Below are 20,614 nucleotides of genomic sequence, written 5' to 3'. Positions count from 1 at the left end.
GTTCACATATTACGGAGTTTCATGTGAAAATCTGTAGATCGTTATTTCTCTTGCGTCTGTAATGAGGTCACTGGGTGAAACTTCATAATGCAATAAACTTTCATATCAGAATATATATTTGAATATATCAAATATATATTCAGTAGCATGAGAGGTGAAAGACTGAGATCCATATTGGATTGAATTGGATGCTTTCTGGGTATTTTGGATTTTAGCTGTAATGGTCTTTGGTCCAGGGTTCATGCAATACTGTAGAGTAGGGGTGTCAAACTCGATCTCATTGAGGGCTGACTCAAGGTTGTCTTTGACCTTGGGGGATTCAAGGTCTTTGACCTTGGGGGGCTGGGGTGGGCGTGGCCAGGGTGGGCATGACCAGCTCGATGTCACTCATGTTGGGAGAGCCTGCTTGAGCGCTCTGCCAGAAAAAACGGGCTCTTGACTCCATTTTCGGCTGTGATGGCCTTTATTGTGGTTTGCCAGCAGCCAGTGCAGCTGGCAGCAGAATCGGACAGTGAGGAAGAAAGGGGACCAGTCAGGGAGTCTGGAGAGGACTTGGATGAGGGTCCTGCATCCGATGCAGGGATGGGGCCAGGACCATGTGGGAGTGGGGTGCTGCCTCCGGAGCCTCCGCAGTCTGGCAGCAGTGAGGCAGAGGAACAAGTGGAGCCTGTTCCCAGTGCGCATGCGCGCAGAGCTGCTAGAAGGCGAGAGCAGCTGAAGCAGAAGGGGCGACTTGGGAGTAAGGTTGGGAGGTGATTGCCCCTCCCATAAGGGATAAAAGTCAGCCCTCGTTGATGTGCTCTTTGCAGGAAGCAAAGAAGATCATTAGATTCTGATTCCTCCTTGAAGCTCTATGTACTCTGGTTGATTTTTTTCTGATACTTCGATTGGTTTCTATTATAATTAATTGGATATTTCTGTTTTTGACAACATTCCACAGCACTGAAAAGCGTGGGCTTATCTTAGGGAACTGTTTAATATTAATTCTGGCTGGGAATGAAAGCAATTCCCAGTGTTGCAATAAAATAGGTTTTATTTTTAAAATAAATTTGTGTTTATTTAGGTTTGAGAAAGCCCGGGTCAGAACAGACTTCTGCAACCATCTGCCAGTGAAAACAGGGCTCAGGAAGGCCACACACAGCTGTCCTGAGTTCCGTTTTCGCTGGCAAAGGTATTGCGGGCCAGTCCTTTGCTGTTTCCGGGGTGGGTCCCATGGGCCAGATCTAAGCACCCATGAGCTGGATCCAGCCCCCGAGCCTTGAGTTTGACACCCCTGCTGTAGAGTCGTCTGGATGACTGGATTTGTTAAAGGTCTGTAGACTCTACTGTAGAGTCATCTGGATATAACAAAGTCTACAGATCTTCTGCAATTAAAGACTGGGTTTGGGGACAAAAAAAAAAAACAAGTTGGAAAATTATATTTTACCCATTTTACCAGAAGATCTCTTTCCCAATGTTACAGATAGGAGTAACTGAAATTGTGTGTGTGGTGGTGATTTTGCAAGTTATTGCTCAGCTGTGGATGTGGGATTGATCAAGTTTTTCTTGTGCAAATAACACCTTGGTTTTATCATTTTCTTGCCATGTGTTTGAGATCTGGGGAAATTGAACCATAAACTGCCTCCAAGAAAGAATGGATTTTTGAAATGAGATTGTGGCATTTTGTAGATTAAAATAAAGTTCATACAGTCAGCTTTATAGAAGAAACTTATAGAAGACCAGAGGATCAATGGAGCATCTCTTACTTTCCTTCCCTGCTTCCTTCCCCAATATATTTGGCTATATTTAACATAGTCTTAATCTTTTAGAACATTAGTTTTAATCTGATTTCTGTATTGTCCAATAGTTGGGTCTTCTGCTGATATATGACTTGGTTTTCTATAATTAAACAGTTTATCCAGCCATGCAATGCTTGTGAGGCTTCTGGTGTAAGCACTTTCTTAAATGTAGGGTAGAATGTCTGGAGTTGTGAGCACTTTGACTCAAACACAAAGTAGAGATTGGAGGTATTTTTAGTTGCCTATAACAAGAATTGCAGTTTGACCCAATTGGTTCAGTTGCTTCCTTCTTTTGATTTATTTAAGTACTTTCTTAAACTTTTTAGCCATTCAAATGACAATGAAAATAAGAATTGGAAGGGGACTGCAAAGAAAGTAAGACTCAGAGAAGACAATGTGTTGCCCTGGCACTGGGTTTGGCCCAGAATAGCAAGAGAATTGGTATCTGCATCTGGAAGAAAAAACTCTTCGAAATGTTTGGTTGAATGGGCTTGTTCATCGCAAATGTCCATTATTTGTCTTTGGTAGTTATCCCGAGAATGCAGAGCGGAAGTACAGCGAATTCTGCATCAGCGAGCTTTGGATGTGAAACTCGATCCATCCCTCCAAGACAAGTGCATGATAGATTTGGGGAAGTGGTGCAGTGAGAAAACCGAAACGGGACAGGTAACTACGGCATTCATTCTTTTCAGAATTAGACTAGACTGGAATTGTTACATTTGGGGGCGGGCGGGCTAAGAAATGGTAATTACCTGAAAATATCTCCACTTTTAAATAATGTGACAGCATAACATTTCTTCAGGTTTAGAATAGGAGCATATCTACGCCTGTAACTTAACCGCTTTTAATAGAAAGTTGCTTGCTTGTGGGGCCACGTGTTGGTCGAAGAGAATTTGTACAAGTTTGAAAGCGTGCAAACGCAAGCAGATTAATAGGTACCATTTTGGTGGGAAGGCAACTGCATTCCGTACACCTTTGGCATATAGCCATGCTAAATGCCACATAACCGCGGAGATTGTCTTCAGACAACGTTGGCCAAGAAACGGAGATGAACATCGTGCCCTGGAGTTGGACATGACTGGACAGGGGTAAACCTTTCCCTTCACTGAATGTAGTAGAAAAACAGCATAGTTGACGAGAGAACTGACTCCAGCAACCAGGGTAGGGAGCTGATCCCGCAGATTACTCTTTTGTATTTTGAATACTGTCCTTGCTGCTTTCTGCAGTGAAGACTCCAGGGGGTGCTTGGTTAGCGGCCGCTCATTCTGCAACCACGTAAAATTGGAATGGTGCTGAATGAGTCGTGGTTATGACCTGTCCTCAAAACTCTGGTCATTGCCGTTGCACAATTGCAACCTGCATGCTTGGCAACCAGTTTGCGCTTACGACAGTTGTGACATCTTGCAGTTGCGTGATCGCGATTTGTGGCTTTCCCTGCCAGATTGCCACAAGCAAAATCAATCGGGAATCCAGCAGGAAGTAATAAGGAAAAGGGAGTTGTGAGATTGCTGGTCAAGAAACGGGGTGGCTACATTATTAAATTGTTAAGGATGTTTGAAATTATGGGTGTTAAAGGGGAAATGTGTGGTGCAGGGGTGGGAACTCTGGCAAAATGTAGGGCCCGTGGACTCCAACTCCCAGACTTCCTGAGCTGGTATGGAACTAAAAATTGAAGAAAGAGACCCCAAAGTAGAACCTTTGTAACTTGGTGGAAAACCTGGAGAAGCAACTTCAGCCTGATTGTTTTTGTCTTTTGACATCCCTTCAGCATGTTAATGTAGAAATTCTAATGGAGCAGGAAGAACCCCAAAGCAGGAGATGTTTGGGGCTCTTTTTCATAAGAGGTTTCCCTAAATTGATTTTATTATTTGGCATAATGAATATTTGAACAAAGCGGGGAACATTTTCTTCAATAGCTTTTTCATGCGACCTTATCTTGCCTTTCTTCCAAGGAGTTTGATGAAGGGGAGATTGGTTTTGGCACTTGCTCTTACAGGTAGACAGTTAAAAGGCAACTTGCATATTTGAGTGAAGATTGAGCTGCCCAAAAGCTGTTTACCCCGGCAAGGCCAATTGCTTATTCAGCCAGAGGAATAGGAAATGAAGTAAAGGATTCAGAACCAGACATATTGTAATCTAGTTGGGAAATATGTGCCAGTTAAATTTAAGAATCCAAGCACATTCCATATGTTATGCAAAAATTGGAAGTCATTTTGGTTTTAGCATTGTGCATTAATAGAATGACTGAGTTGGAAGGGGCCTTGGAGGTCTTCTAGTCGAACCCCCTGCTCAAGCAGGAGACCCTATACCGTTTCAGACATGTGGCTGTCCAAATTCTTCTTAAATCTCCACTGTTGAAACACCCACAATTTCTGAAGGCAAGCCATTCCACTGATTAATTGTTCTAGCTATTAAGAAATTTCTTCTTAGTTCTAGGTTGGTTCCCTCCTTGATTAGTTTCCAACCATTGCTTCTTGTCTTAACTTCAGATGCTTTGGAGAATAGATTGATTTCCTCTTCTTTGAGACAACCCGTCGGTTATTGGAACATTTGTATCATGTCATCACTATTCCTTCATTAGTCTTAGACATACCCAATTCCTGCAATTGTTCTTCATGTTTCAGCCTCCAGTCCCCTAATCATCTTTGTTGCTCTTCTCTGCACTCTTTTACTGAGCCTCAACAATTTTTTTATATTGTGTTGGCCAAAACTGGACGCAGTATTCAAGGCACTAGAAAGCAGTACCAACGCTTCACGAGATCTTCATTTTGTCCCTCTGTTAATGCAGCTTAGAATTGTGTTGGGTTTTTTGTGGGCGGCAGCCCCTGTGCTGGCTCATATTTAAGTGGTTGTCCACCAAGTCTCCTAGATCCATCTCAATTACTGCTATTAATTCTGTACCTGTGCATTTGGTTTTTCTTGCCTAGGTGTAAAACCTTTCTTACTTTGTCTTAAGCCAAATATTTTTTGGTAAAAGAATGACCAGTTGAGAGACCAGTAGTATTTCAGAGGAGTGTGAATCTAGACTTTCTTATTTCAATACAACCTGGAGCAAGAATTATGACTTATTGAGTCAGGATTTATGTTTTCAGAAAAATGATATATAACACCATTGCTAAAATCGATAGCAGAATCCTGGGGATATTTTTGTGGAAAATCGAAGTAACCCAGAGCCATTTCATTGTGCATTTGGAGGATTCTCAAAGAAATAATCAAATGGGCCTAAGGAATGGTGTGTTGTTTTTACGTGCAGGAACTTGAATGTCTACAGGACCATCTGGATGATCTGGTAACTGACTGCAGAGAGGTCGTTGGAAACCTGACAGAGCTGGAATCTGAGGTGAGATGACTTTCTTCAAAAGAAGAAGTTCCTCTATTCTGTGGCGCTCAATACTGTGTCGTTGTCCGTGCTGTGCTTTATCTTCCAGTGTCTAGAATGGGTAGACCTTGAGAAATAATCAAAGGCTGCTACCCCTGAGAATTATGGCAGTTAGGCAGAACTATGAACAAATAAGCAATGCGTGGCTAGCCTTTGCTTCTTTCCAATCCAAAATAAGAAATGATGTGAGGAGACTTGGTCCGGTATCTGTCCATCAGTGCCATACCTCTTTAAATAAAAAAACCCAGAAAGGAATGAGAACGAAACTTGGCATGATGGAAGAAGTCAGAAAAAGAAAATTTGAATACCAAAGTGGAATGAATCCAGTTCCTGGCTGTGGAAACAAAATAGAATTCCAGAAATCGTGCTTGGCACCTTTTCTCTGCCTTGTTTACGATAATTTTTATATCTATACATTAAACGGATGTTTCTTGGGCGATTCCTTCTTGCTGAGAAAGCAGAAAGGCTGCGGCAGAAACTTAGCAAAAATATCAAGTTTCCAGGGAGGGACTTCATCGATTGAGTAAGCAGAGAGACTTAACAGAAGTGTGGCAATAAAATTAAGTGGAGGAGTCTCCATTTTTTCCCCTCAAGCTTGACATACATACTTGGCTTAATCTGAGTGCCCAAGAAGAAATAAGAAGCATTTTCTATCGGTGATGCCTTAAACAACTTAAGTGAAAATGCAAGGACAGGACAAATTGTGATGTGCAAGGCTTTGTGATATGTATGTATGAGCTGACCTGGAAAGAAAGGGCATTTATTTGCAGCCAGTGGAAATGTAATATTTGCACAGGCTGCAATGCTTGCTGAGATGCTTAAGGAAAAGTCGAGGGATTGGCACACGTGTCCAGGTATCCACTCATAAAGTAGGAGAATTATTAGATTAAACAGAGGAGATGCTATAAGAGGGCCTGGTGGAGAAAGCATCTTTCTATAAAAAGAGAATCGAAAAGTAAACTTAATGGATGAGGGAAACATCCTTATATAGTCATGCAGGAAAACAGAGAGATTTTATGGGAATGGGAAATGAGATGGTTTTAAATTCTTAGGAGGACAAATGAACTATAGGATATAGCATTCCTGTCATGTCTGGCACCCCCCTGCAATATTTATGGGCTGGTAACTATTTAATTCTCATTTAAATTGCCAGTTTTGGAACCAGAAGTATTAATTATCTTAAGAGCATCGTTTGTGTTAAAAATTGGGCATGACCTAGAATGAACTGACTGTTTTTTTTTTGGATTCCTCTGACAGGATATCCAGATAGAAGCCTTGTTGATGCGAGCGTGTGAACCCATCATCCAGAATTTCTGCCATGTGAGTGATTCTTTTCTATCATAGTTTTGGCCACATTAGCATAAAAGCCCTTTCCCATCAAGATGTATTTCTCCTGATGCCCTTTCCGCTAAGTGTTGCTTCTTGGAACCTCTGTCATTTGCAAGTGTTCTGCTCCTGCAGATTGTCAGCAGTTTGCACAGGCAAATGGCCTCCAATATACTGGAGATGGGGATTCCTGAGATTGCAGTCACTTCCTATCTGCAAGGAGTCAGACTGGAGAAGTTTGGATCAGGATAGCTGCTTTTTTCAGATTCCTGGGCTTTCTTAGCTGGCAAAGACATGGTTAACAAAGTAAGCATGGCAACAGACCAGCCAGTGGGAGCTGACAGCCTGGGTGTCAGCTGTACTGTAATGGAATACTTGCTGAAAGAAGACTAATTGGAATTATTGCAAAGGAATTGCTGGCGGAAGAGTCCTCCTGTACTTTTATTTCCTACTTCTAAATTGCCCATCTCCCTCAGAGTATATTAGATTTTGCAGCAGAAATTCAAGTCCGTAAAACACACAGATGACTCATTCAGCAGGATCATTAACTTCTTTATAAACATAACATTTGAAGTAAAGTGCACAATACCATTTGTAGATTCTTTCAATGTAACGTAAGCAAAACCACAAGCAGCAGCAGCTCAGAGCAGATGCAAGTTTCAGAAAGCAAGCAAGTATTCCATTGCAGTACAGCTGACACCCAGGCTGTCAGCTCCCACTGGCTGGTCTGTTGCCATGCTTTCTTTGTTAACCATGTCCCTGCCAGTTACTGAATATACTCCGACATATATGTATTGTAACATCTGAGGGGATGTGAGGAAGGAGCTAGAGTATAGTAAAACGCATTTACCTACGTGATGGGCGGGGGTGGTGGTGGTGTAATGTGCAGTCTTGTATTATAGTGGATCTTTTGGGTGCCAAAGAGATGGAGTTAGAAGAGCAAGCAGACGGTGGAGAGTCTGATGCCTGGAGCCATCCTTGTTAGATCAGTTTCCTTTCAGCCTTCCTTCCCCTCTTTTCCCTTTTGAGAAAGGACTTTCTTGTGATGAAAATGTAATGGAAACGGTTGGCTCAGCACTGGCTGAAATCTCTCTAGATGGGGGATGTTTGTCAGAAGGAGACAATATCCCCGCAGCGCTGCTTTAGTGCTCTGCATAATGGAGCCAAGGGAATAAGAATAAGGTAAAGACAGGTGGTCCTTGACTTACAACAGTTTGCTTAGTGACCAAAGTTACAACGGCACTGAAAAAAGTGACCTATGGCCATGATCATTGCAGCATCCCCATGGTCACATGACAAGAGCCATGGTGGTTAGAGTGCAGTACTGCAGGCTACTTCTGCTGACTGCCAGCTGCCTGCAATTTGGCCGATTGAATCCCACCAGGCTCCAGGTTGACTCAGCCTTCCATCCTTCCGAGGTGGGTCATATGAGGACCCAGATTGTTGGGGGCCAGAGGCTGACTCTGTAAACAGCTTAGAGAGGGCTGGAAAGCACTGTGAAGCGGCATATAAGTCTAAGTGTTACTGCTATTGCTGTGATCAAGATTCAGGTGCTTGGCAAGGGACTTGTATTTATGATGGTTGCACCGTTTCCTGGGGACACGTGACCCCCTTTTGGGACCTTCTGATGAGCAAAGTCAGTTTGGGAAGCCAGATTCATTTAACAACTTTGTTACTGGTTTAACAACTGCAGTGTGATTCACTTAACAACTGCGGCAATAAAGCAAAATTCACTTAACAAATGTTTCACTTAGCAAGTTAGAAATTTTGGGCTCAGTTGTGGTCATAAGTCAAGGACTACCTGTTTGCCGGAAAGCTTCAAATTTTACTTTGCATCAAATTTCTGCCATATATCGGAACTGAATTTTAATTTTTGTACCCCTGTCCCTGTGGGAGTTGAATAGCATTTAATGATAGAATTTGGCTTTATGGAAACATATGCCACAGAGAGGAAGGGGTCAAGCTATTTTCTAAGGTACCCGAAGGCCAGAAGAATAATGAATGGAAAGCTGATTAAGGAGAGATTCAACCTGGAAATGAGGAATTTTCTGGCAGTCAAAAACCCACCAGTGGAACATAAGTTGCCTTCGGAAGTTGTGGGAGCTTCATCACTGGAGGCTTTCAAGAAGAGACTGGACTATCATTTGTCAGGAATGATGTAGGGTCTCCTGCTTAGATGGGAGGTTGGATTAGATGACGTACAAGGTCCCTTCCAACTCTTGTTATTCTATATAAAATTGAACCCTGCAGCTTGTTCTATACCTTTCCCCAGTTTGCCCTCCTTGGGATGTGCATTGGATTGCAACTTCAAATTCCCTTGGCAGCAGGCAGTTGGCAGTACCAAGTGGGAATGGAATTAGCGGTTGATGTGCCGAGTTGAGGAAATACGACTGAGGGCAACTGGATTGTTCTGGGCCCAAGACGGGCTATTTCCCCCTCACCTTCTAAGGTGATAGTTGCGTTCAAGCAGGCCCCTTGAGACTTTTCCAAGTTATGATTTATGCCTTCCTTAATTTGACAGTGGAAGCTGCCAAGAAAGGGAGCGCGTTTCTGCCAGACAGTCATTACATGTCCCTAATTGTTCCATCTCCCCTTCAGGAAATGGCAGACAACCAAATTGACTCAGGAGACCTCATGGAGTGTCTGGTTCAGAATAAGCATCAGAAGGAGATGAATGAGAAGTGTGCAGTTGGAGTTACGCATTTCCAGCTGGTGAGTACAGCTGTTTTATTCGCCTATTCCCAGCCGTTCTATGATGCCGATTCTAACAACTCCAGATGACTGATGTGTATATCAGTGTAAAAGCACCCATAGAATACTAATAAAAATAAGATTCTTCAACTACTGCCATCACAGAAATGAAGTTAAGAATATACTAGATTTTGCTGAAATGGGATGGATTGACATTGAAAATTAAGCAGAAAGAGGACGTAGAATGTTATCAAACATGGAATTTATTTTACCAATGGTTGGAAAAAAGGGGTGGAGAGTAAGAATGGCATGTGTATTGTTAAGCCAATTAAATACCCAGACAACACGATGTTTATGAAACACTAAGAAATGTATTTAATAGAAAAACAATTTTAAAAAACCCTACTGCTATCACTTGGAAGGCCTTCCTGCCCAATTGCTGTTTTAAAAGAGGACAGAAAATCTAGGAGTACATTCTACTGGAAAGCCATCTGTTCTAGAGAGAGGGAGCTGCCACTGGGAAGGTCAACCCTGGGTCCCAACTCCTGAGTCTTTTTCAGGATGGGTACCTGGAGCATCCTGTCCTTGCTAAACTGTGTAGGGTGGGCAGGATGTTGAGTTTTGCCAGGGTTAAGAACCAGGCAGCCCTCTTCTTCCAATTGACAGGATCACCCCAGTTAATAGAAAGTGAGCTCCTTGTGGTCCCTTTCTTTAAGAGTTCCTGGCTTCCTTGTGGTGATTAGTCTCTCCATACCACTTCCAGCATCTCCTTCCAGATGGTGATTCCATATTCCCATGGTTGTTAATTGGAGGTTGGTTAACTACATTGGTGCAGAGAAGAGCAACCAAGATAATTAGGGGACTGGAGGCTAAACTATGATGAACGGTTGCAGGAACTGGGCATGGCTAGTCAAGTGAAGAGAAGGACCAGGAGAGACAGGAGACCAGTGTTCCAATGTTTGAGGGGCTGCCACAGAGAGGAGGAAGGGGGTCAACCTATTTTCTAAAGCATCCGAAGGCCAGACAAGGAATAATGGATGGAAACTTAACAAGGAGGGATTCAACCTGGAATTAAGGAGAAAGTTGCCTTCAGAAGTTGTGGGAGCTTCATGACTGGAGGCTTTCAAGAAGAGACTGGACTGCCATCTGTCAGAAATGGTATAGGGTCTGCTTGGGCAGGGTGTTGGACTAGATGACCTCCCTTCTAACTCTTGTTCATCTGTAGCTATACATCACTTTTCATAGTCCGCATAGGAGTTGCAGTTCTATTTGGCTAGACTGAAGGGAGACATTCAGGGGAGTTGAGGACTGATACTCTCTGCTCGCTTTTTTTGTTGTTCAGATCCAAATGAAGGATTTCAGGTTCTCCTACAAATTTAAAATGGCCTGCAAGGAAGATGTGCTGAAGTTGTGTCCCAACATCAAGAAAAAGTACGTCTGTGGTTTTCCTCCGTAGCTTGGGGCAGCCTAGTCGGCCTTTTCATCTGGTCTGGGAGAGACATCATGCTTCTTTCTTCTTCAGGGTGGACGTGGTGATCTGCCTGAGCACCACGGTGCGCAATGATACTCTGCAGGATGCCAAAGAGCACCGGGTCTCTGTGAAATGCCGCAAGCAGCTGCGGGTGGAGGAGCTGGAAATGGTAAACAGGCCTGGCTGCTGTCTCTCTGTCCGCCTGTCTGTGTCTGTCTGCCTGTCTGTGTCTGTCTGGCACAGGTTTCTCGGGGAATCTGTGTTAAAACACAGGCTGCCATTCATTGCTGATGTGTTTTCCCCTAGTTACCCTCTGCTGCAGTTTGTGTTCCATGCTGACCCTTTGCCACAAGAAGGTAGCCTCCTTGAGTGAGGCCAATGTCCAGGATGCCAGTGTGTTGCCCCTTGAGTCCAATATCTCCTTTATCTCATAGTGTTTTTTGCTACACACACACACACACACACACACACACACACACACCCCATGGGTGGCAGAGGCTTCCCTTCGACTGGCCTTAACTTAGAGCGGGGGTGTCAAACTCAAGGTCCGTGGGCCAGATCCAGCCTGTGGGGTGCTTAGATCTGGCCTGCGAGGCCACCCTCGAAACTGTGAAGGACTGGCCCATGGTGTTCTGACCAAGGCTTCCTGAGACCGTAATTAAGCACACGCTTAATCCAAACAACTCTCTGGGAATTATATTCATTCCCAGTCCGTAATGAGTCCCATACAGTCCCTCGAGATAAGCACCCACCTTTCTCTCCTTTGAATGGCTGCCAGCAACTAAAGTGCCAAATTAACTGTAAAAAAAGAAACCAAAGTATAAAGTCCACGCAGAGTTTCAAGGTTAAATCCAAACAGAGCGAACGACTTTGCTTCCTGCAAAGGTTTCATCACCTTTGTACTTCCTTTATGTCTTAGGGGAGGGGCAGTCACCTCCAAGCCTTACTCCCGAGTTGCCCCTTTTGTCTCAGCTGCTCTTGCTTTCGGGCAGCTCTGCACACACGCACCCTGGGAACAGGCTCCCCTTGTTCCTCTGCTTCGCTGCTGCCAGACTCTGGAGGCTCCAGAGTCAGCACATAACTCCCGAACGGTCCTGGCCCCATCTCTGTATCGGACGCAGGACCCTCATCTGAGTCCTCTGCAGACTCCTGTTCTGGCCCATGTTCTTTTCCACTGTCGGATTCTGCTGCCGTCTCCACAGGCTGCCGACAGACCACAACATGTGGTGCCTCTGCCAGCAAACCAGAGCTCGGGTGGGGTGGGGGCGCTTGCGGCCTTCCCAGGCTCCGTTTTTGCTGGCAGAGGGTTGCAGGAGGCCGTCACAGCCGAAAATGGAACTTGGGAGCCCGTTTTTGCTGGCAGAGCACTCAGCCCACCACCAGGCGCCCCCGACACGACTGACATCGGGCTGGCCGTGCCCCCTGGCAACCCTCCCCTCCGGTCAAATACAACCCTGATGCGACCCTCAGTGAAATGGAGTTTGACACCCCTGACTTACAACCTCAAAAGGGTTTCGATAAGCAACAGTAGAACGCGAGGTGAACTCACCTGAGCACCTTCTTTAACCTCAAGTCCACTACACCTGGGTTTATAATTCGAACGATGGGAAACAGGCCTCTGCGCTCGGGACCCAGTTTCTTACAAGGTTGATTCAGCTTCGGGTATTTAGTAGACAGGTATACTTTCTCCCCAGTCCTGAACTCCTTCTGGAAGGCGCCGTTCTGATCTGCCCAGTCGGATTCCTCCAATCTCAGGATCTTTTCTTGGCAGGTTTTTGAGGCAAGGCTTGGGCCCAACTCAGGAGGGCCCTACTGGGAGACCGCTAAGGAGAGCTCAGTCCTAAATAAGCCTTTTACGCCGCTTCTTAAGGCTAAGCCTGAGCGCCTTGAATGCATGTCATCCTTCCCTCCACCCTCCTGCAGAACCAGGAATCAGTTAAAGGGTTTTTGTGAGGTCCTGAAGAGCGCAGAGTCCTTGGTGACTTCGTTTTGGTCTAAATTAAGAAGCTGCCAGTTTTCTTCAGTGGCTGCTCCTGTTTCATGCTCTTTGGATCTGACTTTGTCTTGCAGACTGAAGATATCCGTCTGGAACCAGATCTTCACGAAGCATGTAAAACTGACATTAAGAACTACTGCCAGAACGTTCCCTACGGCAATGCCCAGGTGAGGATAGGCTTATATAGATGTTTTCACCGGAGTTTGTGTGCGCGTTCATCAAATTTTCTCCAAGGTTTAACATTTCTGGCCTCCACTCCTCGTACATTTTATTGCCGCAACCTAAGCAGTGGTGCCTGAGCTGCATTGGAGCTTGCCTTTCCCAGTCCTTGTGAGACTTGATAATTGAGAGTATGCATTGGCAGTATATTTATAGTTATTAAATTTATATGCTGCTCATGTCACTGACAAGGTGGCTTATGAATGATAAAATGATAAATGTATAATAAACAAATATAATATAAAGCCTCTAATCTTTTAAGTTTTGGATGTGATCTACAAATTGCAACTCATAAATTGCTATTGGATTGTACCTGTGATAAAATAGCATACTTTTAAAATGGCCACAGTGCATTTATGGTAATTCTATTTCATTTGAATTAACTTAAAATATAAACAGACTTAGTTTTTGCCTTTCTGTTAATTTCTGGAGTGGCATCCAAAGCTGAAGATGCCTTAACCTTGCTTTCCTCTTTGGTTGCTTCTGCTTGGAATAAGGGACATGGGTTGAGATGTGGATGGTCCCCTCACTTTTCTGCAGTATTCTGGAATACTTTATAATCGGTGTTTCTATAACAACCAGCTGCTGAAAACATTAATTTTGAAATTACCGTGCTAATGGTAGAAATGGCTCCATTTCAAATTCTTTCTTGCCTCTTAAATTACAGTTTTGCTTATTCTCAAGTTAAACATTTTCCTATTAAAACTTTAAGAGTATCACCTGGTGTTTCTCAACCTTGGCTAATTTCAGATATAAGCCATGGCTGACTATGGAATTCTGGGAGTTGAAGTCCGTACATCTTCAAGTGCCAGGTTTAAGAAACAGTGGTGTGTAATCTGTGCAACAGGTCCCTTCAGTCCAGGCCTTGCAAAGGCTGGTCTTGGGCTGGTCTGGGATTCGATGCTACCTGTCATAATGGTCTTCTCACCAAAATGCATTTTGGCCAACAAGTATATGGTCTTTTACCCAATCTCAGTCCTGTTTCCTCAGTGCTCACCTCCTCTCCCTGCAGATCATTGAGTGTTTGAAAGAAAACAAGAAACAGCTGAGCAACCGCTGCCACCAAAAAGTCTTCAAACTCCAAGAGACAGAGATGATGGACCCAGAATTGGATTACACCCTCATGCGGGTCTGCAAACAGATGATCAAGGTAAAGATGACCAGTTCTTGTCCCAAGAACGAGATCACAGGACCCCAAGACTCTGCAACAATCCTAAATACATGCTGGTTGCCCAGATTGTGATCCTGTGACCATCGGGATGCTGTGATGGTTATAAGTGCACGTAGTGGTCATAAGTCACTGTTTTCAGTGTAAATGGTCACTAGGCAAATGAGTGTAACTACTTGTTCATCATAATTTATATAAAATCATCTTCAAGGCTGGCGGTTCAGGCTCGGAGAGTGAATAGCAGGAGCAATAGCAATAGCCCTTAGACTTATACACCGCTCCATGTGGGAAAGAATAGAAATAGCCCTTAAACTTATACATGCTTCACAATGCTTTACAGTCCTATCTAAGCAGTTTACAAAGTCAGCCTCTTGGCCTCAACAGTCTGGGCGTGATGACCCAAAGGAGCGTGGCACAAAAGCAACAAAGTCCCAAAAGTAGGTAAGGTCCCTTTAATACCTCCAACTTGGCCCCCAATGTCCAGTTATCATCGGCTGGAGAAAAAACTCTCCCAAGAACAGTTCTTAAAGGGAAGAAATTCAGTCCAAACCCAAAGTACATATAGATTATAAATAAAAACCTACACAACCCCCCCTGCAGCAATTAACGACACAGGGCAGGATAAGGAATTGCAGACTTCAAAAGATAAAACACACACAGTTGGGAGGATGCTAGAACCCAGATAAGACTCGACAAAGCAAAATAATTCACGCTTTGCTTCCAGCAAGGTGCTGTGTGCAAACGACCTTTTAAAATCCTGTTTTCCCAGCTGCAGCTAATGAAGGGAATCAGGACCCTTTACTCCCCCGTAACCCACGTTGCTCCCTTCTCCGTTCCTCCCTGCCTGCCCTAGGATGAAGAGGGGGTGGGCCTGGATCTTCCTCTGAATGCCCAGCCAGACTGAGCCCTTCCCCAGTTTCCTCCACAGCCACCAGAGCCACATTCCCACTCCCTGTCAGCTGCTCAACCTCCCCCTCGGAATCATATTCCAACAGGGGAATGATGCAGGGTCCTCATTTTACCCATCTCGGAAAGATGAAAGTAAGTCAACCTTGAGCCAGTGAGAATCGAACTCATGGCAGTGGGCAGAGTTAGCCTGCAATACTGAATTTAACAGGAAGGGACAAAGCAAAATAGCAATAGCCCTTAGACTTAAATACCACTTTACAGTGCTTTACAGGCCTCTCGAAGTGGTTTCCAGAGCCAGCCTATTGCCCCCAACAATCTGTGTCCTCATTTTACCAACTCAGAAGGATGGAAGGCTAAGTCAACCTTAAAATGATCAGGATTGAACTCGTGGGCAGAATTAGCCTGAAATATTGCATTCTAACCATGGCACCACTACGGCTTCCGCAGTGGGGGGAGTGTTAAGGGATGGGTATGCAAGGCTCAGCATGTTCAATGCCCTCATCCCTCACTTCCTCTGTGCAAGGATTGTGCACCACCATGTGGGAGAACTGTTTTCCACCTTCCCCAGGCTCTGGAGGCTTTCCTGGGACAGCGGAAACAGCCTCCCTGGGCTCCGGAGGTCCTCTGGAGGCTGGAAATGGGCCTGTTTTCGGACTTCCGGAACGTCCAGGAGGCCTGTTTTTTGCTTTCCCTGGGCTCTGGAGGCTTCCCTTGGCCTCTGGGATGGTGAAAATGGCCTCCCCCTGGCTGCGGAGGTCCTCTGGAGCCTGGAAATGGGCTCGTTTCCGGACTTCCAGAACTTCCAGGAGGCCCATTTTCCCCCCTCCCAGAGCCCCCGGGTGTGCTCTGCACTTAACTCACATCCCGCATTACGTATCTGATATTAACACAGTTGAGAAAGTCCAGAAATATTTCACAAGAAGAGTTCTCCACTCCTCTACTTGTTGCAGAATACCCTATGCCACCAGACTTGAAATTCTAGACCTAGAAAAACTAGAACTATGCCACCTCCAGTCCAATCTAAGTACAGTATATAAGATCATACATTGCAATGTCCTACCTGTCAATAAATACTTCAGCTTCAACCATAACAACACAGAGCACACAATAGATACAAACTCAAGGTTAACCGCACCAAACTTGATTGCAGGAAATACGACTTCAGCAACAGAGGGGTCAATATCTGGAATACTCTACCTGACTCTGTGGTTTCTTCCCCAAACCCCCAAAACTTTAACCTCAGACTGTCTACTATTGACCTCACCCCTTTCCTAAGAGGTCGCAATCATGCCTACCGTTCCTGTCCTATTGTTTCTTTTATTTTTCTTATCCATGTATTCATAACTATGTTTTTACTTATACCTGTTATCTTATAATTGCTTGACAAATAAATAAAATAAATCCAAAACAGGTTGCATGGAAACTCCTGGGAGTGGCGGGGTGGGGTGAGCAGAGCCAGCCAGGGGTGGGATTTGGCAGTTAGCCGAATAACATTATTAAACAGGTCCACCTGAACCCAACTCCTCCCCTGCTAATACTCCATCTAGGGCAGGGTTGTCCAACCTTGGCAACTTTAAGACTTGTGGACTTCAACTCCCAGAATTCCTCAGCAGCTGGCTGAGGAATTCTGGGAGTTGAAGTCCACAAGTCTTAAAGTTGCCAAGGTTGGACACCCCTGATCTAGGGTTTGTAGTGTTTGGTAGGATCAACCGCAGTGGAGTGTCTCTTCTAAGAAGGTCCTTCTCTTTTAGAGAGCTTTGCTCCCATAGAGATGGCTCTCAGACCATGCCCCACACAATTGGGGCAGGCATTTCAGAGAGATCCAGTGCTCCATGTCCTTGGTCTGGATCTTGGAGGAAGGATGGATCTCTGAGCCAGTCCAAGCAGGAGGCTCTCCACCCTGCCCTGTTTCCTACTTGGAGAAGATGTCCAAGTACGGGAGAGGTTTCTCCTTGCTGAGTGGTTGTTTCTCTGTCTCTCTTGGTTGGCAGAGGTTCTGCCCAGAAGCAGATGCAAAGAACATGCTGCAGTGCTTGAAACAGAACAAAAACAGCGAGGTGATGGATCCCAAATGCAAGCAGATGATCACAAAGCGCCAGATTACCCAGAACACAGGTAATGGTCTGGGGCTGCGTGGAACCAGAGCAGAACGGCCTGCCTTCATTTGTGGGAGGATTCTGTTCGCCAGGCAGGACAAGTTGCATTCGGGGCTTTGAAGTGAATTGAAAGCCTGCAAAAGGAGTTCACAATTTTCTTTGATCGTGTTCCTTACACATGCTCCTCTGCTTTCTCGTTCTGGAGTGTATTATTTGTGTTTATTGTTTGCTTTTATTGTGTAGTACTGAAAGCACTTATTTCTAGCCACCTCTCTGCATTTGAAATCACCATATCCACACACAGAGCTTGTTTGAGCAGAATGTTATGCTTGCTTTCCTGTAGACTGTGCATTTTTTATGTCTGCTCAAATCTACCCTCGGCAGGCGCCTTCCAAGTGAAATTTCCCATGATCATCACAGACCTGCCATCTTCATACAGAGCATTTTATTATTTCAAAGTTAACTGAAATGGAATGATCAAATCTACAAATGCACTTGGTTGCAACTTACTAAATATATTTGAAGTAGAGAGGAAATGTATCTCAGAGAAGAATTTACCTGGCTTATGGAAAGTCCCAAATTTGGACTTTGGCTGGTTGAAAGAATCTCAGCTAGCATGGCTGGGAGGGACTTTGGCATAGACAAAGAGATGAATTCAATAAAGACCGAACACACAACCACAAAAAAGGAGGGAGGGAAAAAGGGAATTTGTTGAATTCGGCATTAGGTAGCCAAAGCAACTTTTCTCTAGCAAAATGTCCATTGCATTACCCAATTGGAATTAGATGAAATTGTGAGAGCTCTTCTTTGCTTAAAATGAATCATTTTATTTCATTTTTGCCTTGGATCATACTGAATGGGAAATCTTCTACTTTCCATTAAAAAACCCACAATGGAAAAAGCCACTGAACTGGAAAAGACTTGGGGCCTAGGCTATTTTGCTCAATATAAAATCATGGTAATTTTGAATTCTCATTTAACCAGACAAAGAGTATCACATTCAACCATTACCTCTGCCTTTTGAGATTCCAGCAAGCATTGTCTGCAGTTCAGTGAAGCCATTTTTTTGTACTCATAATCTGTGCACATTTGCTGCTTAAAAATGAAGTCTCTCTAAGTGTTTGGGAACTGTATTCCAGACCTTTCTTTCCAGTAACCCCTTTATAATTTGCTCCATTAGAGAGCATTCAGATGCAATTCTACTTGTAAGCTGCTTTGTAAACCCAGCACAGCTCTGCAGAGATGCCTCCCCTGTGAATCTTCAAGCCCGATCTAACCTTTTTCTCTCTGGCAGATTATCGTCTGAATCCGGTGCTCAGGAAGGCATGCAAAGCAGACATTCCCAAATTCTGCCAGAGCATTCTGAGTAAAGCCAAGGAGGAGTCAGAGCTGGAAGGGCAGGTCATATCTTGCCTGAAACTGAAATATGCAGACCAGGTAATGCTGTCCTGTGCGTTGTCAGTGTTCCAGTGAGACTCCCCCGTAATCGTTCAGCACTCAGAAACAAAGTCCATCCAAGTAAGAATTTATTAGAGAAGTCATATTGGCACATCTGGGGAAAACCTGAATATGAGAGTTTTGGGTTTTTCCTTCCCCAAGAGAAATTCAAAGATCCATCCCCTGCACCCATCAGTCTATCAGATGGCCCAATCAAACGTCGCCCCAACTGGAGTCATTCCTCCAGAGTCCAGACACTCCTCTTCAGGTACAGGGTGACTTGTCCTTGACTTTTAAGAAAGAATGTTGTTGTGTCTAATCTTCTACTCACTAAGAAATTCCCCCTCCCAAATCCCCAGGCACTAAATGTGGCAGCCTCGAAGCTTCCAAGAACAATATGTTTTGTGCCTTCTGCACAGAGGTGGATTTATAAACTGTACAGATGCAGATAGATAACTCAACAAGACGTCCATAACAAAGTACATTTATTGGTTCATCAGGTATCCTCATAACTCACATTTGTGATGAAGTTCTTCTTTAGTGACCAATCCTTTGTATATCTGTCTTGTAGTAAAGGATGGTTTTCTTCTAACCCATCTCGTAGCGATAGAAAGAAGCTGCCATGAGTTAGAGAGTTCAGACAAAGAATGAGGAAAACCTCCCCCAAACCCACCAAGGGTCAATTCAATGACCAATCAGGATTACAGATGTGGTCACGTGACATGGACTACATTTCCCAGGATACCTTTAACTACATTTACCAAGATGCATTCCCTTAAGGGGACAGCTCATAATTCCTAAGTACTATCCAATTCCCATAGACTGACTTGGACAGTACAATATGGCTTCCAAGGCTGTTATTGTAGCATAGCATCTGTTTCCTGTTTACCTATTCCCATTTCCAGTAATCTCCATCATTAACACGACACCGGTCAACGTAACCTGCCAAATATGTAATCTTTATACAAAATGATAGAGAATTCTTACGTAACATTCCAGTATATTATCTTAGGTTAACACAGAGGTTAAAGATGGCGTTACCATTGCTTTATATTTTCACAGGTATAATTTTACATATCACACATGTGTTGGCCAGAACAGTCCACAGAGCTTCCTTGCCACTTCTATAGAAACTGTGCAGAGGTTGAGAAAGGGAGAGAAGTCTGTCTCAATCCAAAGAGAGATCCCATTACAAGCTTATCGACTAAACCAGAGGTCTCCAAACTTGGCAACTTTAAAGACTTGTGGACTTCATCTGCCAGAACTTCAACTCTCCTAACCCTAACCCTAACCCAGTCTTAAAGTTGCCAAGTTTGAGAATCCTTGAACTAAACAAACTCTTAGGCTGTCACACAACCGTGGCATTTGTGTGACAGAAAAAAGGAAATCGAGGAGATTCGCCTTAACGCGCTTATTAAGCTGCTGGGTTCCGATCTTCTAATTCCTGGCATTACAATATCTTACAGAAAGCCTGTGTCAATCTTGCATCCTTGATTGGGTTTTGCAGGTCACGGGCTTCTGCCTGCCTGCAGCAGAGGTGTGAGCTGACTTCTGCAATTCCTTACCAGTTCGGTCATGGTTAAGAATTTTGGAGAATGGAAACCCACGGAACACCTAGAAACAAGAAGGCTGATGTGCACTTTCACTGACCTGCTAGCTTGGCCTCTGAGCCAGAGACTTTTCTTTGGAAGCAGTTTGACCAAAAACATCGACAGGGATTACTGGTCTGGATCATCAAATCAGGCTTCCAAACTGCATTAATTTGTGCAATCCAGCCGTCTAGTCTGGGAACCAACAACGGGTGTGGGTTTCAAGGGCTTTTACCTAAGAGTTCAGCTGGATGAAGAGTCTTGTTTTTCTGCAACCCTGAAAAAATATGAGCTTGATGACGCAAATTGCTATTTGTTGGTTTGGAGATAGGATTGGACACCCATCCTCCTGTTCATTGTGTTGAAAAGACAAAACAAAGCTGCAATTGTGGCTTTATAGAAACAGACAAAACAAAAGGGGAAAAAAAAGCAGAAGTAAAAAGGCAGGTCAAGCCATCTCATCACCCACCATGAAAATAATTTGCTTTTGAACAGAATAAATATTGCGTTTTGTTTTACAACTGATCTGTAATATAGCTTGTAAACAGTTTGGAG

At 44.1% G+C, this 20,614-nt stretch overlaps 1 protein-coding gene across 2 annotated transcripts in view; it reads left to right on the top strand.

The window, feature by feature from the left end:
* The window catches only part of GLG1 (golgi glycoprotein 1), an 81,292-nt gene that overhangs the window by 47,785 nt on the left and 12,893 nt on the right, over positions 1-20,614 (top strand). For both annotated transcript variants that reach the window (XM_026714417.2, XM_087940413.1), the window contains exons 12-21: positions 2,307-2,444; positions 5,032-5,118; positions 6,415-6,477; positions 9,082-9,195; positions 10,517-10,605; positions 10,697-10,814; positions 12,716-12,808; positions 13,873-14,010; positions 16,929-17,052; positions 18,328-18,470. In XM_026714417.2, coding sequence (XP_026570202.2) covers positions 2,307-2,444; positions 5,032-5,118; positions 6,415-6,477; positions 9,082-9,195; positions 10,517-10,605; positions 10,697-10,814; positions 12,716-12,808; positions 13,873-14,010; positions 16,929-17,052; positions 18,328-18,470 — 1,107 coding nt within the window. The remainder of the gene's footprint in view (positions 1-2,306; positions 2,445-5,031; positions 5,119-6,414; positions 6,478-9,081; positions 9,196-10,516; positions 10,606-10,696; positions 10,815-12,715; positions 12,809-13,872; positions 14,011-16,928; positions 17,053-18,327; positions 18,471-20,614) is intronic.

The sequence above is a fragment of the Pseudonaja textilis genome, chromosome 11, assembly GCF_049901715.1.
Source record: "Pseudonaja textilis isolate UNSWEBS1 chromosome 11, rPseTex1.2, whole genome shotgun sequence".
Classification (NCBI taxonomy): Eukaryota; Metazoa; Chordata; class Lepidosauria; order Squamata; family Elapidae; genus Pseudonaja; species Pseudonaja textilis.
The sequence above is the reverse complement of the archived record's forward strand: the minus strand, read 5'-3'. Positions and strand labels throughout refer to the sequence as shown.